Genomic DNA, 18,193 nt, shown 5'->3' with positions numbered 1-18,193 from the left:
AAAAAAAAGCCAAGAAGAAATCGTTGTAGAGGCTGGGGAACCTCAGGCTAAGGGTGTCTCCCCAGAGGCTGGCAGAAGAGAGGAATTTCCGAGAGAGGATGTCAGCAGTCCTAGAACTTATAAAGAGATGGAGGATGAGGGCATTGGGGCCTGCAGTCTAACTGCAGTTACCTCTTCTCCCTGAATGACATTTGTGATTGATATTTGTGGCTAATGTTTGATCTGAGTGTTACTTCCTCCACCCAGCTAGAACAGCAGAGTTCAGAGGCTGGAAGTGATCTCTGGTTTTTCTAACTCAGTTTGTGAAAAAGAGATACTACTAATTTCATTGGACAGGAAAAACTTGATTATGTGAAATACTCGGGAAATGTATTGATGTTAATTACATTTTCAGATCACACAGGGTCAATCAGAAACAACCTTTTGTGTTTGTTTCAACCAATCACTGGAAATCTTAGAACTGTATAGGTTCACATATTGTTAGAGCTGGAGGAAGACCTTAGGAGGGAAATGATACACTCTTCTCATATCCTTGATGACGAGTCTGAAGCCCTAAGAAATGAGGGGCCTTGCTAAGTGATGTAATTTGGTCTTGGCAGAGTTAGATCTAGAAGCCGAATCCAGGAGCACAGGACCTGGGTTGCAGGTTCTGTCTAGTCAGAGGTCTCCCTAGAAGTAGTGGAAGGAGCGTTGTCCAGGGTCAGGGCACCTGGCTTGGATTCTTCCTTGGCCATTACCTCTAACCATGTGACCTTGAGCAAGTTGTTGAACGTTTGGGGCTTCCATTGCCTGTCTTTAAATTGGGCATGACCTTAACTGCCTGAAGGCAAGGGGTTGTCTTCCAGAACTAAGATGTTGCGGGGTGGTCAGGTGTGAGGTGGTGGGTAGTGGTGGGTGTGGAGGTGAGTTGGAGAGTATGTGCCCCTTCAAAAAGCACTGCTGCTACTTAGCTCCACTCGATTGTTGCCAGACAGCAGTGTGGGCTCAGTGTTGCCGGAAAATCTGCATTTTCAAAAGGAAGCCCAAAATCTGGATTTTTGTGTGAAATGTGCATTCAAATCAAATTTATGCATTAAGACGTGGGACAACTAAGACAAATCTGTGGACTGTATGGGTGCGCAGTTTTAGTCTCTGATAGCTGTTTAAACAAAATTCTGTGACCTGGTTGCCATACAGGAAAGAACCTTGCCTTAGATCCCAGAACATAGGCTATCTGACTGTGGCCCTCAAAAACCAAGGGCAGATCACTTTCCTTCCTGGGATCCTAGTTCCCCAGCCTGGCCTCGAGTTACCCTTATCACAAGGAGATACTTCCTGGATGCCTGCTGTTTCCAGGAAGTGGAACACCTCCTCTTCCTGCCCAAATTGAACCCAGCTGCAGCAGAGCCGTGGGAAGCCATCATCTGCCCTTTCGGGGACAAAAAGATGCAGCCACACAGGCCTTTGCAGTATTCCCCTGGGAGAGCCTGACTCCCCTTGGCCATTTTCTTTTCCTCCTTATGGCCCAGGCCACTCCCACTGGCCCACTCTGGAATCATCTGCTGTTTACTCTGGGTCACTGCCACCTCTCTCCAAATGTAGTCACAGCAGAGGTCCCAGAGGAGGTCCCAGACTCGCTGTCCCTTAAACAAGCCCTGGACCCTTTGGTTTTAGAGTTCTAGGCATTCCAGTTGGGGTTAACGCAGAAAAAGAGTGGACAAGTGACAGGAGTTTGAGAAACCTTACCAAGTTCTTGTAGCTGTGGTCTCTGGGTCTTCTAGAATACAGTGGGGAGGTCATTTTAGGTCTTGGAAAAGATCTGGAGGCCATTACAGGGAGAGAGGACAGAGGGCCCAGCCCACTGGCCTCAGAAGAAATGACAGGGCAACGCTGGACTTTCTGGAATACCCCCCCTTCCCTATCTCAGTGCTGTTCGGCTCTTGAGAACCTTAAGAAGCTTGTGGTCTAGGGAAGAGATAGGGCAAGCATGAGGAAAGAAGACATTTATTCTTTAAAACAAGAACAAAAGCCTCCCTACAAACTCCCTAACTATGTAGAATTGTCATCCCAAATGCAGAGGGGTTGATTAAATGGTTGGATTTTATCACGTGTACGTCTAACCAATTTAAAATCCACTAGAATTTTGTTGTTGTTGTTGTTAGTCAGAGGCTTTTACTGCCTACTCTCATGGATTACCGATTACTTGAGTTTCTGGGCAGACTGAGCTGCCCCTTGGATGCCTTTGGTGCTAGACTGCTGGCCTGTAGAATCTGTTGGGTGGGGAAGCACAGAGGCTCTCAGAAGCCCAGACTCAGGCAGAAGCAGGCCAGCTGGTGCAGGGTAGACGTTCCTTCATGGAGCAAGAACATGCACTTTACAGGTAGGCAGCCTGGCACTGATCCCATGCTTGCCACTGCTTAACTGTATGACTTGGGCAGGCGATAAACTCTTTGAACCTCAATTTCCCCATCTTGAGATGGGACACTGCAGTACCACGTAGGGTAGGATTTTTTTTGGGGACCAGTGAGCACATAAAGCACAAGCCATGGTGCCTGGCATCCAAGAAGCCCCCCATAGGTGTTAGCTGTTGTTATATATTTCTCTCCACTGTGCCTCAGCTGTATACTCTTTCTTGGAGGGACACACTGGGCTGGGGGAGGGACAGGAAGATACAGAGCTCCTCAGAGAGAATGTCAGACACGGGCAAGGAAAGAGAGAGGCAGAAAAGGAAAATACTCACGTTTATCGAGTATTTTCAGACATTATCTTTCTCACCTGTCCTTGGGGTAGCTATATCACTCCCATTTTCCATTTGATGAAGAGGTGAAATAATTTACCCCAGGCCAGTGTGACCCAGGGCCAGGATTCTGACACCAAGCCCTGTGCTCTTTTCTCTGTGCCCCAGTGCTGGTACAAGTCAACCAGGACAGAGGTTGATGGAGCTTGTGTTGGGTACATAATCAAGGTGGTTTTAAATTGTTTTTTCCCAAGCTGTTTTGGGGGTGGTGGTGGCATGGGGAGTCGTAGTGCTATTGGTTCTTTTTCTACTAAAATAGGCTCTGAGAAGTCCTGCAGGTAGTACTACCAATGACCAACATGAACTGAACACGTATGCATGTCTGGCCCAGTGCCAGGAGCTTCACATACATGTCTCATTTTAATCCTCACAGTAACTATGAGGTGGGTTTTATTATTACCTGAGGATTAGTGAGGTTAAGTAATTTGCTTAGGGTTCACTTGCTAGTGCAGCTGAAACTCACAGCTGGACAACTGGACTCCGTAAATGACCATTGTAATTTGATGTGACCCTGCATTTCCTAAGCTTATTTGACTGTGTCTTATCTTGCCTTTACCTTTCTTTACAGAACATACTTTCTGTTTGCTGTTTAAATGATTTTGAAGCAGTTTGTTAGATTGTTAATTGAGTGGGGCTTATTTCTTTCATCTCTGTCCATGTTAAACAGTTAAGGGGCTTTTTTCTTTCTCTCTAGAATCTTCCCTCGCAGGGAGTACTATACTCCCTGTGTGTTTGCTGATGAAGTCAGCCAGGGTTTCAGGCTCTGCTTTCCTGGTCATACACAAGTACTTATTTTATCATTGCTAAATGGAGTGTATTAGCTCCAGGCCATGGAGAGCAAATTAGGGGAACTGGGAGATACAACACAGAGAAGGAGGCTGCTCTGAAAAATGCTGTCTGCACCTCTAGCCTGAACTCTCCAGCTGTGGGGGAATAAACACAGCAGTGTCAGGGACAGCATTCTAAGGCTTTGGTAGGATGAGACCCTCTTTTCCACAGGTGAGCCTGGGACACTGAGTGACGATGAACACAAAATCGACTCTGTCTGGGCATTTTGGTTTTGGAGACCTTTCTGTAGGTTCCTGGCACCTTTATACAAGGTAGAGAAATGAGAGCCCAGTCCTGCCCCCGCCTTCTGAAACTACAGGCAGGACCAGCAGCACCCATTCTGGGGAGAGTCCTTTGGAACCAGGCAGACCAGCAGCTCTTTTCCGTTCGTTTTTCTTTTTCTTCTAAATGGGGACTTAGGAGAGCATATCAGGTAGCTTTCCGGTTCTTTGATGTGTTAGCATGAGCTTTTATTTTATTTTATTTTTATTTTTTATTTATTTTTGGCTGCGTTGGGTCTTCATTGCTGCGCACGGGCTTTCTCTAGTTGTGGTGAGCGGGGGCTACTCTTTGTTGCGGTCCAGGGGCTTCTCATTGTGGTGGCTTCTCTTTTTGCGGAGCAGGGGCTCTAGGCGCACGAGCTTCAGTAGTTGTGGTGCCGAGGGCTCAGTAGTTGTGGCTCATGGGCTCTAGAGCGCAGGCTCAGTAGTTGTGGTGCACGGGCTTAGTTGCTCCGCGGCATGTGGGATCTTCCCGGACCAGGGATCGAACCCGTGTCCCCTGCATTGGCAGGTGGATTCTTAACCACTGCACCACCAGGGAAATCCCAGCGGGAGCTTTTAAATGGGGTTTGCAAAAGGCAGAGTTTATGATTGGATGAAAGAGCATTAGGAGACTGTTTTCCTTATGCAGGGGGAACTATTGATTTATTTATAGCGACTTAATTTGTAGGTAACAGAGTTGAGGTGGTAGAAAGAGCCCTGGGCTGCAGACCTGGGTTCTAGTCCTGATTCTTCCTCTAACTCACTGCGGGATCCTTGCAGGCCTTGTCACCTTTTCTGGGCATCATTTTTTCTCAGTTTCTAATGAGATGGGTTGGACTTCGGGATCTCCGAGAGTCCTTCAAGCCCCCTCTGCCTTTGATGCCAAGTATGTAACTCTCATTTGGTCAGGGTTTGGCAGGACATCCAGTGCCATGTGGTGCAGGGATGCTTACTGATAACCGTCCCTGCAGGAGGATGGGCTTCTTTGACATTGGTGGTGAACTTTGTAGTTTTGACTTTAGGTCTTTTCTTGCCCATACACAGGGCAGATGACAGGTGACCCCAGCAAAGCGACTAGTGGCTTGAGGGCCAGGTGTGGTTCTCCTGGCTGAGGGCACACTGAACATCTGAGGTTTATTCATGGGCACAGTGAGCAAGGAGCATCTGACTGATTGCTGGAGGTGGGCAAAGCAGGGCTCCCTCAGCTTCACCGGCTCCCTGCCCTCCAGTAGCTCTGCCGTGACCAAGCTGCTGAAGGTTCTTCCGAATTCTCACTTAGCGTTGCATTTGTGGGTAGGTGTCCCCTGGAGTGTGTTTGTGTTTTCTATGTAGTTCATGCTGAGAGTGGGAAAGAACCAGCGCTCTCCTCCTCTCCCAGCCCTTGGACCTTCTGCTGCATGAATTCAGATGTAGAATCTTGAGTCTTTGAAAGGACTCTAGACATCTTCATTCATTCAGTGAGAGGATATTACTGGACCCTCCTTCTCCCCAATGCCTGAATCTCAATGTGTTAGTCGTTAGTGTACAGTTATGAGATCTTCGCATCTGTTGAGATGCCCTGGGCTGATGGCCTCTATTCTGAATGCCCCCAGATCAGGGCAGGCAAACTTGCCCTCCTCAGCAACTCTTCAAAGATAAGTCTTAAGTCTGCCTTTGCCGAGGAAAAAGGAATGTCCTACCTAGTTGTACCGAACTGATGCATTCTTTGAAAATGGTTTCTGTACCAGTCACTACCAGATGCCTTGCAGAAGGAGTTTCTGGTCCTGGGTGAATGTCTTTTCCACTGGTCTCTCTGCTTCTTAGGGTATCTCTTCTGTATTTTTTCTTCAAATAGCTGTTAGAGTTTCTAATGAAGCAACTGTCTGGAGACCAATGTTTATTTCAACATGGTTGGAGTTGTTTTTGCTTCAGCTTTCAGAGCCAATAAAGCTGGTTATTAGATTCTGTAATTGCTGCTGTAATTACTCTCTTGGAACCAGCAAAGGCGTAATTAAATATGGAGATTCCAAGGACTATTTTTTTCCATCTAAAAGCAACCTTTTAAACTTCTGTTGGCCTGGGTTAGATTTCAGTTGTTAAAGCATTGTGTTTATGAATGATACAGCGGGGGTGGGGGGGGGGGGAAGGTGGCGGGTAGAGGGGTGGTGGCGGGTTCTTTGGCAGAAAAGGGATTTCTTTGGACACCTTCTTTGAATATTTGGTTTAGATGAACTCCTTGTTAACCCAGTACTTGTTTTTATTTTTTTTCCATTCCCCCCACCAGTTTTATTGAGATATAATTGACATATAACATTATATTATTTTTAGGTGTACAGCGTAATGATTTAATGTATGTATATATTGTGAAATGATTATCAAAATACATTCAGTTAACATGCATCACCTCACATGATGACATTTTTTTTAAACCTTGTATTGAGAACTCAGTACTTGTTTTTTTAAACCAACCATCAGGAATTTGGAGAAGTGTAAGGCAAGATACTAAGAGCTAGCACATATTTTTGAAAAACATTGGGTCTGGCCCTTTAGGCTTTGGCTATATACAGAAGCAAATTTTTGTGGTCAGCAATAAGATAGGGATGGGGGCTGTTTACTTGAAGTGGAATAGTCTCCAGGAAGAGAGGCATTTTTACGCATTTAGCTTGCCCTAAGTTATACTTCACCAGTGTGCCACATGTTTGTAAGATACGGGGTGGTTCAAGGGCTCTGAATATGTTTACACATATTCTCGCAGCCCAAAGGCTGACCCCATGTCTAATTTCAGGGTTACTCTACTCATGAACCATGTATGGAAAGGGGGAAACGAATCACATACCCTTTCACTTTGGGGTTCTCAACTAGCTGAGAAATACACACAGGATTTAGATTGGGGTAAACAAATGGACTGTCTCTGCCAGAAGCGGTCCTGGAGAGTTCACTGCAAGGAGGGGAAGAGACCGTGTGAACCCTGCAGGCAGGAAGGGGAGCCCTGGAGGGCCAGGCTGTTCACTCAGAACCTTTTCCTCCCCTCAGACAGGGCACACCTCATGGCGAGCATACAGGGGAAGGGTGGGCCCTTGCAAAAATTCCTGTTTTATGGACCAGGACGAATGCAGGGAAAGAATGCTGCCCAATGACTGTTTTAGCCAGTGTTTCAATGAGATGTTATCTTTTCTCCATTGAGTAAGAGGTACACAGGAGATAAAATATGGGTGTACCCCACATGAGGAGCCCTGCAGAGTATATGGAAAACTTAAAAAAACAGGTGAAATTGGAGATTCAGTTTAATATATATTAAGCACTTGCTGTGTACCAGTCATTGTGCTGGATGATGGTTTGTAAAGATGAATAATATAAACATTACTTCATTCATGGGGGACTCTTGCTTACCTCCCTGGTATGTTTGGGTGTTTGCTTCCAGATAATTTATTGCTTGGGGGATTTTAGCAGTGGGGTATAGATCAGAGAAATGCCAGATTGGCATGCAAGGAGTCACTGCCAATTGAAAATGTACTCAAGCAAAAGTTAAAGCTGTTCTAAACCTATGATGTTAACAGGCAAGGAATGGTTTTAAAAATCAGAACATAGCTAACTGTATAAAATCAAGGCTCCCGCTACACTCAGGACACTGAGAAGCAAGGCAAATGTCATCTTGTTGTTCGTTCTTGAGAACTGTCCCAGTGTCACTTGCCATCATCCCGAGCCCATGTGGGAAGAGCAGAGGCCTGGGGGTTTATACAGACTAGTGGTTGAGCCTTCCCCTCCTCTCATAACAGCGGGATGAGCCACTCCACCTTTCTTTTTTTTTTTAATTTGTTTATTTTATGTATTTACTTTTGACTGCGTTGGGTCTTGATTGCTGCTCGAGGGCTTTCTCTAGTTGCGGCTAGCGGGGGCTACTCTTCGTTGCAGTGCATGGGCTTCTCATTGCAGTGGCTTCTCTTGTTGCGGAGCATGGGCTCTAGGCACGTGGGCTTCAGTAGTTGCGGCGCGTGGGCTCAGTTAGTCGTGGCTCTCGGACTCTAGAGCACAGGCTTAGTAGTTGTGGCACACGGGTTTAGTTGCTCTGCGGCATGTGGGATCTTCCTGGACCAGGGCTCGAACCTGTGTCCCCTGCATTGGCAGGCGGATTCTTAACCACTGCGCCACCAGGGAAGTCCCCACTCCACCTTTCTGATCCCCAGTCTTGTTGGTGTGGATCTGGGATCTGTGCCCCTGGACCATGCGGGAGGATTGAATGAGGAGGCGGGCAAGACTGCAGCAGCCGCCCTGCTTGCTTATCATGCAGCTGGCGCTCAGAACACCTATTGAATCTTGACTGGTGAACAAGTTGTTATAGGCTGGGCTATGCTGTGGGTGTTAGGGGAGGCTGAGGAGGACCTGGGAAAGGAGTAAGTGTGGGACATTGGCCTCAGAAGGCTTGAGAATCTCTTGTTGATTAGGGTGTGACTAAGTCGGTTTCTGTGGAAAAGCAACACAGTCTCAGCGAAGTCAGGAGGAAGCAGCCCCAGGCCCTGAGCATTTGCATACCAGGACTCTCCCCGGATGCCTTCCCTGTGCCATGACGGTCAATGGCAAAGGGATTTGGAACTGGTGCTGGGGCTCCCGGAACCAGGCTTGTGGTGAGAATCCCAGTCCCTTGCCTCCCGTGGGGCCTTGCAGGCCACATTAAACCACGTGGAGGCTTTGTCCTGTGGGCAGAGGGAGCTGTTGTGGGTTCTTAAGCAAAGGAATGGCATGGTTGAATATGTACTCCCTCTTCTGTGATGCCACAGTTCCCTGGACGCTCCCTGCTGCACTGGATGGTGCCTCCAGGGCAGGGTCCTGTCTTTTTCATTCATTGGGAGGCATAACAGTTAGCATGGCAGCCCATGGACTTTGGAGTTCCATACCTGGCTTAATCCCCTCTCTGCTGCCTACCACCTGGTAACCTGAGTTACAGAACCTCTCTGAACCTGTTTCCTCATCTGCTAAGAAGGGTGGTCATTTCTACCTTAAAGGGTCGCTGTTGTGAGGTACTTACCTGGCAGGCATGGCTTAATACTAGCAGAAGGTGAAGATGTTCAGTAAAGGGTCTTGGGGACCCCTGGGTGTGTCTGCAGGTTGGATTTTTTGGAGTCATAGGCCATCTGGCCATTCATACCAGAATGAGGGAGATAGCAGGTTGAATGGTTTTTCAGCTTTTAATGAGGCACATTTCATTGTTCTTCAGATTTTTAGCAGTGTTTCTTTAGCCTGCTTTATCCTTTGGCTGGAGGAATTTTCCTGGTGGTTTTTGTCTGCTGCTTTTATTTTTAAATTTATTTATTTATTTATTTCTGCATCAGGTCTTCATTGCTGCGCGCGAGCTTTCTCTAGTTATGGTGAGCAGGGGCTACTCTTCATTGTGGTGCACGGGCTTCATGGGCTTCTCATTGCGGTGGCTTCACTTGTTGCGGGGCACGGGCTCTAGGCGCACGGGCTTCAGTAGATGTGGTTCGTGGGCTCTAGAGTGCAGGCTCAGTAGTTGTGGCACACAGGCTTCGTTGCTCCGTGGCATGTGGGATCTTCCCAGCCCAGGGCTCGAACCCGTGTCCCCTGCATTCAGGGCAGGCGGATTCTTAACCACTGCACCACCAGGGAAGCCCTTGTCTGCTGCTTTTAAAGGAACTATGGACTGCTTACATGCAAGCCAAGGCCCTATTCCCTTGACAAATGATTCTCAGGGTGCTATCCTAGGCTAACAGGGAGTTTTAGTGGAAGGAGTACGTGACCTGTTCAGGTGACATATGGAGAAACCACAGCCCTGTTGGGGAGGTGATTGACTGTTGCCTACAGCCTGCAGGAGGTGGCTTTGGTATGGAGCTGGGGGGCACGAGTGCATGGGTGCATATGTGTCTACATATGTATGTGAGGCTAGTGCTGTCCAGGCCAAGGCAGGTGCCGGCAGCCCATTCCTTCTGCTTGATTCTGTGCAGAGCCTCCTTCCTGGCTTTGATGCCCAGCTAAGATGTGTGCTAAAGATGCTTTTCAGTGTAAAGAGGGGAACTAAAATAGTAAGGGGAGGGGAGCCTGGGTTTTGACTCGGGAGATGTGGTTTGGCCCTTGCTCTGCTACCAACTCATCTTGATCAAATTGCTTGCCCTGACTGAACCTTAAAACAAGATTATCTCCTATAGCCTTAACACACCAGGAGGCTGAGAGTGATGATGGCATTGATTTGACCAAATGGTCAGACTCTAGATTAGTCCCTGACAGGGAGTTCTGTCTTTATTTCACTTGTGCTGTGCTTTCTATGATAGGGAATGCTGTAGTTATCATCTTCAGGCATGGGGCTTTTTGCTTTTGTTGAATACATTTCCAGAAGGAAATTACTGGGTCAGAGGGCAGGAACAATATTATGGCTGTTGCTGTGTGTTGCCATGTTACTTTTCAGAAACATTATAACAATTTACAGTTGTCGGCTGTGTGTGAGATAGCATTTTAACCCCCAATGATCCAGTATTTGCTATAGTCGTTATTTATTATTTTGTAATTTAGTTGACATAAAATGATACTTCAAAGCTGCTTTATAATAATTAGAGCTGCTGGTTTTTTGGGTGTGCACTATGTTTAATGTTGTGCTAAGTGTTTCTGTTATGTTATCTCATTCACAGTGAACCTATCAGGGAGGCTAAGTAGCTCACCAAGTCTGAGAGCTGGGGTTTGAACCTAAGGCAATTTGACTTCCAAGCACATTCTTTTTCTGGGTGCCCTCCATGCTTTGATTTGTGTGTGTGCGGTTACCAAAGAGTGTGAACTTTTGCTTATGTGCCTGGCTGCATTTTGAAGTCTGTGAATTTTGTATAATTTTCTTTTTTTTACAATTTATTTTTCGCTGCATTGGGTCTTTGTTGCTGCGCACGGGTTTTTTTCAGTTGTGGCGAGAAGGGGCTACTCTTCGTTGCGGTGCACGGGCTTCTCATTGCGGTGGCTTCTCTTGTTGCAGAGCACGGGCTCTAGGCACACGGGCTTCAGTAGTTACAGCATGTGGGCTCAGTAGTTGCGGCACGTGGGCCCTAGAGTACACGGGCTTCAGTAGTTGTGGTGAGTGGGCTTAGTTGCTCTGTGGCATATGGGATCTTCCCGGACCAGGGATCGAACCCGTGTCCCCTGCATTGGCAGGTGGATTCTTAACCACTGTGCCACCAGGGAAGTCCCTTATATAGTTTCCTTAGAAAACTGAATGTGCTTTTTGTGTAGGAGAGATTATTAGCCCTCTGTTATAGTGGAAGCAGAAACTGAAGTGCATCCATCACAGTTAGGGAGAAGACTCAGTGAACTCTAGGACATTGCCCTGTGTCTGGGCTCTCTGAACCTGTTTTCTTCCCCCTGTGCAGCTGCCCTCCAGGCACTGAAGCGCAAGAAGAGGTATGAAAAGCAGCTGGCACAGATCGATGGCACACTGTCAACCATCGAGTTCCAGCGAGAGGCCCTGGAGAATGCTAACACCAACACCGAGGTGCTCAAGAACATGGGCTATGCCGCCAAAGCCATGAAGGCTGCCCACGACAACATGTACGTGGTCACCCACTGGTGGAGGGGGGCACCCATGTGGAAGGGCAGTGCTGGCCCTGGAGTGCCTCAGTCCCGGGCCATGGCCTTGGGCAGACCCCTTGACTTATCCATTCAAGCACCTGAGTTTGTTTTAATTTGCATTCTTTTTTGGAACTCCTTCTAAAATGGATTATGTGCCCTGCTGCCCTCGGAAGCAGATCTCATGGAATGAAACAGTGTTTTCTGAGTAATTCAGGGTTATTGGGATGAATATAGAGTTTCAAGCTGGAAAGGTCCTTAGAAGGTTCTCTCACCCAAGCCTCTGATCATCAAGGTGGGGAAGTTTGTCCCAGGGAGGGGAGGTGACTTGCCCTGGGTTTGTGTAAACTTGGATAGAACTGGGATTAGAATCAATGCCCGTGACTTTCGCCTCATGCTGTCAGGGGTCCTGAAAAATGTGGTACATTTGAGGGCTTTAACTCCCTCTCTTCTTAGGTCTGTTTTTGATGGAATTTTCTGCCTCCCCCCTTGCTCTTGGGCTTTGGCTATCATGTTGACAGTGTTCTTGACCTCAGCATTCCTTCCTTTATGTGGCTACTTCTCATATACAGTGGCCTAAGAAACTAGATAACCGAGCTTGTTATATTTGTAATTAAAGGCCAGGGTAACACTAGGCTCCAAATGAGGACCTCTCCCAAACAGAACAAAATTCTGCATTTGTTTTAGTGCTTGAACTTGGCATCGTATATTTGGGGGTGCTTGGAGCACTTTTTTGCTTCCTTTGGGTACTCAGCCGCGCTGTAGAACAGGGACTGGCCAAATGCAGCCTGTGGGCCTGCTGCCAATTTTTGTAAATAAAATTTTATTGAAACACAGTTGTGTCCATTAATACATATTGTCTGTGGCTGCTTTTGTGGCACATGGCAGGGTTGAATTTTTGTGACAGAGATCGTATGGCCCACAAATTCTAAAATATTTACTGTTTGGCCCTTTACAGAAAAAGTTTGCTGATCCCTGTTCTAGAAGTGTGGGATTGCAGGAAAAGTAGCCTTCAAATAACTGAGCTATCGTCTGAGGGGATGTTCACTGGACTGAGCTTCCTGAGTGAGGCCCATGTCTGCTTCATGTCCATGTTCTCCAAGATGCCTGGCGCACAGCACGTCTCAGTGAATACTGTGCATGCCTTGAAGTATACATGTGTATATTACATTGATTAATTGTAAGTTTATATGATTGACAGTGTATAGAAAATAATTCTGCATTGTTTGCTTTTCCTTTGGGGCCTAGTAGAGGAGCCATAAGTGGATCTGTGTAGATGGGAAGGGCCTGTCAAATGGCGTGGCTCTGTTTTATGATTTGTGATTTTACCTCCCCTGGTGCAGAGTTGCCCTTGGGCTTGAAGAGCTACTGGCCCAGGAGTTCAAGTCCCAGGGTCTCATCTAACGTGTTTACCAGCTTGCATGAGAGACCCTGACAATGGCACCTGACTCCGCCAAGCCTTATTTCCTTAGGGTGTTGGACTAGGCGATGTCTGAGGATGCTTCCATCTTCTTGATTCTGTGATCCTCTATTTTAAAGAGGAGGAGGAAGACAAAGTAAAGACAAAAAAGGAATTCCTCAGAGGGAGTAATTGTGGGGCTGGGGCTGGGCAGCAGATTGCGGGGAGCGGGGCTTCTGCTTCTGCCTCCCAGGCCCTCTTTACACAGACTGTCTGACATGACATCTGTCTGTTTCATTTAAAGGGACATCGATAAAGTTGATGAGTTAATGCAGGACATTGCTGACCAGCAGGAACTTGCAGAAGAGATTTCAACAGCTATTTCAAAACCTGTAGGGTTTGGAGAAGAGTTTGACGAGGTGAGTGGTTTCATGCAGATCACACAGGCTTCACAGATGATTTCTGGGCTGCCTCTGATGTGCTCTTGAAGCCTCTCTGGCAAGGAATATGTGGTTTGGAAATCACCAGTTCTCGTCCCTCCAGAGACTTGAACATAGACATGGTATTAACCCTCCCTAATTCTGGGTTTTGAGGGCTGCTTTCACTGTTTGGGGAGCTTAGGTGGAGTAAAGGAACCTTTGTTGGGACCCCTCAGCAGACTTCAGGTCAGTATTGTTTTCAACAAGTAGTTACCTGCACCTTTCCGTGGTGAGTCCTGGGCTCAGAGCTGGGGCAGCTGAGGTCACCATGCCCTGGAGAAGTTTACAGGATTTGCCCTCAGACCACTCTGATGTGAGATAAAGGTGAAGCCAAAGAAGGAACATTTATACCTGATCCCCCCTGAAGGATCCATCTGGAACTTGGCCACCTACCAATTTCTGCTGTGGCAATTAGAACGTTGGGTCTGTTAGGTTTTTAAAATACAGTTACAGGCCCTGTACCTCATTCTGCCTTAGACTTGAGTCCACTGAAGGTCAGGCTGTCTTCATCAAACCTAATTCTTTGTGCTGATTCCCACTGTATAGCTGAGGAAACAGCCTGTGGCTCTTACCCTTGGCTTCCAGCACCAGGGTTTTCATGTTTTCAGACTGGAGTTTGAGGGACTAGTCAAGTTTATTTCAATTCAGCAGACATTCCTGAACATTCACTCAGTGCGCCCAGTTCTGAGATAAAGAAATGGGAATGATAAAATACAATCCCTTTTCTCAGGATGCTCACCGCCTGGTGCAGGGACCCCAGATGTAGACAGCAATAATAGCTCGTAGTGTGTTACGTTCACCGGTAGAAGTATGTTTAGGATGTTTGAGTCACAGAGTGTGGACCTGGAGTTCATCTCCCCTCTGACCTTCTCAGAGGGGCTGTGGGGCTTTTAAAAAATGAGCCGTCCCCTGAGCCATCAGCTAAGAGGTACCCCTGGAGGGGCTGGGATTCCCAGGTTGTCTCTCATTTTTGTGTTTGCTTTTACCAGGATGAGCTCATGGCAGAATTAGAAGAACTAGAACAGGAGGAACTAGACAAGAATTTGCTGGAAATCAGTGGACCGGAAACAGTCCCTCTACCAAATGTTCCCTCTATATCCCTACCATCAAAACCCAGTGAGTACTTCTTAGCCACAGTCATGACATACCCATGACCCACGTGGTGGTTAATCTTGTGGTTGGTTGGCTTCAGTTTGGGTCCTGAGTTGCCCAGAGTTGAGAACCAGATAGGATCTGTTGTGACAGCTCTAAAGACAGTGTCACCTGCTCTTTCCTAGTTTCTCTGTAGAGCAGGGTTTCTTAACCTTGGCACTGTTGACATAGCCAGACCGTTCTTTGGGTGGGGACTGGGAGGGGGGCCCTGTCCCGTGCTCTGTGGATGTCTAGCAGCACCCATGGCCTCTACCCACTAGATGCCAGTAGCATCCCCCTCCCCAGGTTTTGACAACCAAAAATGTCACCGGCTTTTGCCAGATGTTGGGGGGTGGGGCGGGTCACAGCCAGTTGAGAACCATTATTGTAGAATGACTTTCGCTGTGTCACCAAACAAGGGGAGAGTTTGACAGCTCTTGCTCCCCATCTAGTACCCCGTGCTGTGCACACCTGTAAAAGCCGGGGCCTCAGAGGTTGCCACGGTAGGAAGGAAACAGCTTTGGCTTTTTTAGAAACCTGGTTCTATAAAACCTTCACTTCCTTCTTCCTTGCCCACACCACCCGCCGCCCCGCACTGTTTCACCCTTGGGTAGAAGTATTCCACACAGAGCTTCTAGAAAAGGTGAAGCTGCTTGATTTGGCATGGAGGGAGAGGCCAGGGAGCAGGGTGTGACCAGGTGTGTCACCTCACTCTTCCACACATCAGGGGGAAGTGGCCCCTCTAGTCGAGTCCGCTGCCCGGGATGGGGTGTGGGCAGAGGGGGTCCGGAGGCTGTCCAGCAAGCTGCCGGCAGTGTATAGAGGTGGCTCAAGCCCTTGAGGTGGAAGGGGGTGGCGGGCGGGGATTAGAGCTCTTCCGGGGTCCTTCCCGCTCTCCCCCACCTTGCATGCTCTGGGACTGAGGCCACGCATGGAGCCTGATGGACTCTCAGTGTAGAGTTCTCCCCGCTTTGTCTGGCTCCGGTGTGGGGGGAGGGGAGGTGCTGGGGAAGGTGTGCCTGGTTATCTGGAGTTGCATGTTGCAGCTTTTAGGCGCAGAGAAGCAGTCTGCTGATAGCCTGGAGGTGAGGCTGGCTGCAGGGGCGGGGCTGTTCTGTAGACGCAGTGTAGCGCAGCCCTGGCATCCAGCCAGAGTGTGTGGCGAACACTGCAGCCAGCCTTCCTAAACTAAACAGCTTTTCCTCTCTTCACACAGCCAAGAAGAAGGAAGAGGAAGACGACGACATGAAGGAATTGGAGAACTGGGCTGGATCCATTTAACTGGTCCAGCGCGGGCTGGGCCCAGACAGACTCTGGTGGCCTGTGAGGCGGGCAGGCACGTGCGTGTGTGGGGCAGGCAGGCCGTGGTGCAGGCAGGTTCCGTCGCTCTCGAATCTCCCTGCAAAGCAGTAGGGCTGCATCACTGCTCACTCTGCATAGCATGGTCTGCACCCAGCGGTACGGGTTGGGGGGAGGGGGGTGGGGGGCTGGGAGGTGCCTGCTGTTTATAATGTTGAATTTCTGTAAAATAAACTGTATTTGCAAATCCAACATTGAGCTTCTGGACTACGCTAACTCCACTGCTGAGCCTCAACGGAAAGGGTCGACCGTTTGCAGTTGAAATGATCTGAAAATGCAGCCTCTGTCCTTTTATGTCAGCTGACTTGTCGCACATCTCTTTGTAAGACTTGTATGGTACTGACAGAAGAGTCATTTTTTTAAAGCCATAGGCTTTTCCTTGTCCTTGGTTGTAATAATGCATCTGATTTTGGTTTCCTCAAGAGCTGTATTTCTGTCCATCACGTGTGTACGGGCCCCTGTGTTTCCCACTCTGTCCCACTCCTCTCTCCCACTCGTCTGGTCTTTTTGGAGTTTGTGACACTGATTTGAAATGGCTGGTGTTCTTTTGAGAGCGTGTGAGATTGTTAGAGTTAAATTCCAGCTATACATTTTTCTAACATAGCTCTAAATAAGGTCCTTGTTGCTGTTTGTGATAACTGAGAGATAACTCATTGGAAACATGTGCATACATTTATATTCAGATGAAGTTATGGTTTGCACCGTCTATTAAATACCTTGATTAATTTTCATACTTTGCCATTGTGTTTAATCAGTCTGTCGTTTGCTTTGGGGGTTGGCCCTTTCCAGGCCAGCGTGGTATCCAGTGGAGTCTGTAGAAACATGGAAGACTTGAGCATGATGTGTATCAACAATTTGAACCAAGAGCAGAGTGTGTCTTACTAGAAATGTGTTTAGGTTCCAGAAGCCATGGATCTGTGACCTTCACCTTGCTTGGGGACCCTCTGGGCATAGTTCAGGAGTGAGTTGGTTCTTGTGTGGCTCCAGGGTCTTCCCTAGTTCTCCGTCAGCATCCATGGGCAATGCCAGCAGGACAACAGACCCTCCACCTGTTGGAAACATTGGTGTGCCCACTGACTAGGCCCATCTGGTGCCTTTCCTGTGGGGTGGAAGCGTAGGGCAGTGACTGAGAATCTAGCTCACAAGTCCTAGTCTCAGGTCTGCTGTGACTTGCCCTGTGACTTTGACCCGGCCTCTTCCACTGTCTCTAGTTTTCTTTAGTCTTATACTACCTTAAGAATCTGATGAACACTGTGGACCCTCTCCTTCAGAAAAGTGGATCTATGCCTATTCATCCCTAATTCTGCATGCAAATTGGCAGAATTGAGAGGATTGCCCTCCAGTACCCATCCCCAAACCTCTTGAGATTAAAACCAACCTGATAAACAAGGTCCTACTGTATAGCACAGGGAATTATATTCAGTATCCTGGGATAAACCATAATGGAAAAGAATATAAAAAAGAATGTATATATGTGTATAACTGAGTCACTTTGCTGTACAGCAGAAATTAACACAACACTGTCAATCAACTATACTTCAATAAAAAAATAAATAAGGAAAAAAGAGAAGTCAAAAAAAAAAAAAAAAAGAGGCAACCTGAGTTCACAGTTAAACACGCCATCGCTCACTGGGTTCCAAGCTGTCCACCTGCCCTGGATCACATTTTCCCATGTGTGAAACAGCAGGGCGGGACCAGATCATTTCAGATGTCCTGTCTGAGAAGATGCTCCTGCCCCGCCCCTCACCCCTCACTGGTCCTCCTCCCAGGGCTGCCACACTTAGAATCAGGACTTGACCACAGTAGCTTGAAAATTCATGACTTGTCTGGGTGTTGGGTCTGGACATTCTCAGAAGTTCTTTCCACCTCAACAAGAATCTAGTGGCAACGTTTGCTGCCAGATTCCATCTTCTCAGCCTGCAGTTGGTGGTCCGAAGGCATCATTTGGTGTGGGAAATGTAGAGTGGACATTACGCTCTTCTTGTCAACTGCCTCAGGGGCTTCTCACCCCAGGAATAGGGGAGGGGAGCTGGCACATCCAAGCACCCAGCTCTGGCAGGCCTGAAGCTAATTCTTGGGCAGTGTCTGGGGCTCCTCTGAGAAACAGCTGCTTAATCCTACTAGATGTGGGCTTCGTGCCGGGCCTGTGGGATGCACTGTTCAGTAATGCCCAGTCCCTTTCCTGCTCTCTGGAGGTTCTCAGGCTGGAGAGAGAAGCGACCGTATCAGGATTCCTTTGCTACAAGCTACAGAAGATTCAACTGATAAAAGCAGTAAAGACATTTACTTATCCATTCAAAACTTATTTATTGAGCACCTCCTGTTGCCAGGCACTGTTCAAGGCACTGGGAGTATATGCAGCAGACCAAGGCCCTGCCCTCAAGATGTTTATATTCTAATAATCTCAGGACAAGAAGTCTTAGGT

General features: G+C 47.8%; 1 protein-coding gene across 1 annotated transcript in view; it reads left to right on the top strand.

Moving 5' to 3' along the window:
• Positions 1-16,499, top strand: part of CHMP4B (charged multivesicular body protein 4B) — a 46,079-nt gene extending 29,580 nt beyond the window's left edge. The window contains exons 2-5 of the mRNA XM_068524448.1: positions 11,205-11,382; positions 13,104-13,218; positions 14,268-14,394; positions 15,626-16,499. Coding sequence (XP_068380549.1) covers positions 11,205-11,382; positions 13,104-13,218; positions 14,268-14,394; positions 15,626-15,690 — 485 coding nt within the window. The 3' untranslated portion in view covers positions 15,691-16,499. The remainder of the gene's footprint in view (positions 1-11,204; positions 11,383-13,103; positions 13,219-14,267; positions 14,395-15,625) is intronic.
• Positions 16,500-18,193: the final 1,694 nt, after the last annotated feature.

The sequence above is a fragment of the Eschrichtius robustus genome, chromosome 16, assembly GCF_028021215.1.
Source record: "Eschrichtius robustus isolate mEscRob2 chromosome 16, mEscRob2.pri, whole genome shotgun sequence".
In the NCBI taxonomy this organism is placed as follows: domain Eukaryota; kingdom Metazoa; phylum Chordata; class Mammalia; order Artiodactyla; family Eschrichtiidae; genus Eschrichtius; species Eschrichtius robustus.
Note: the sequence above shows the minus strand (reverse complement) of the source record. Positions and strands in the feature narration are given on the sequence as shown.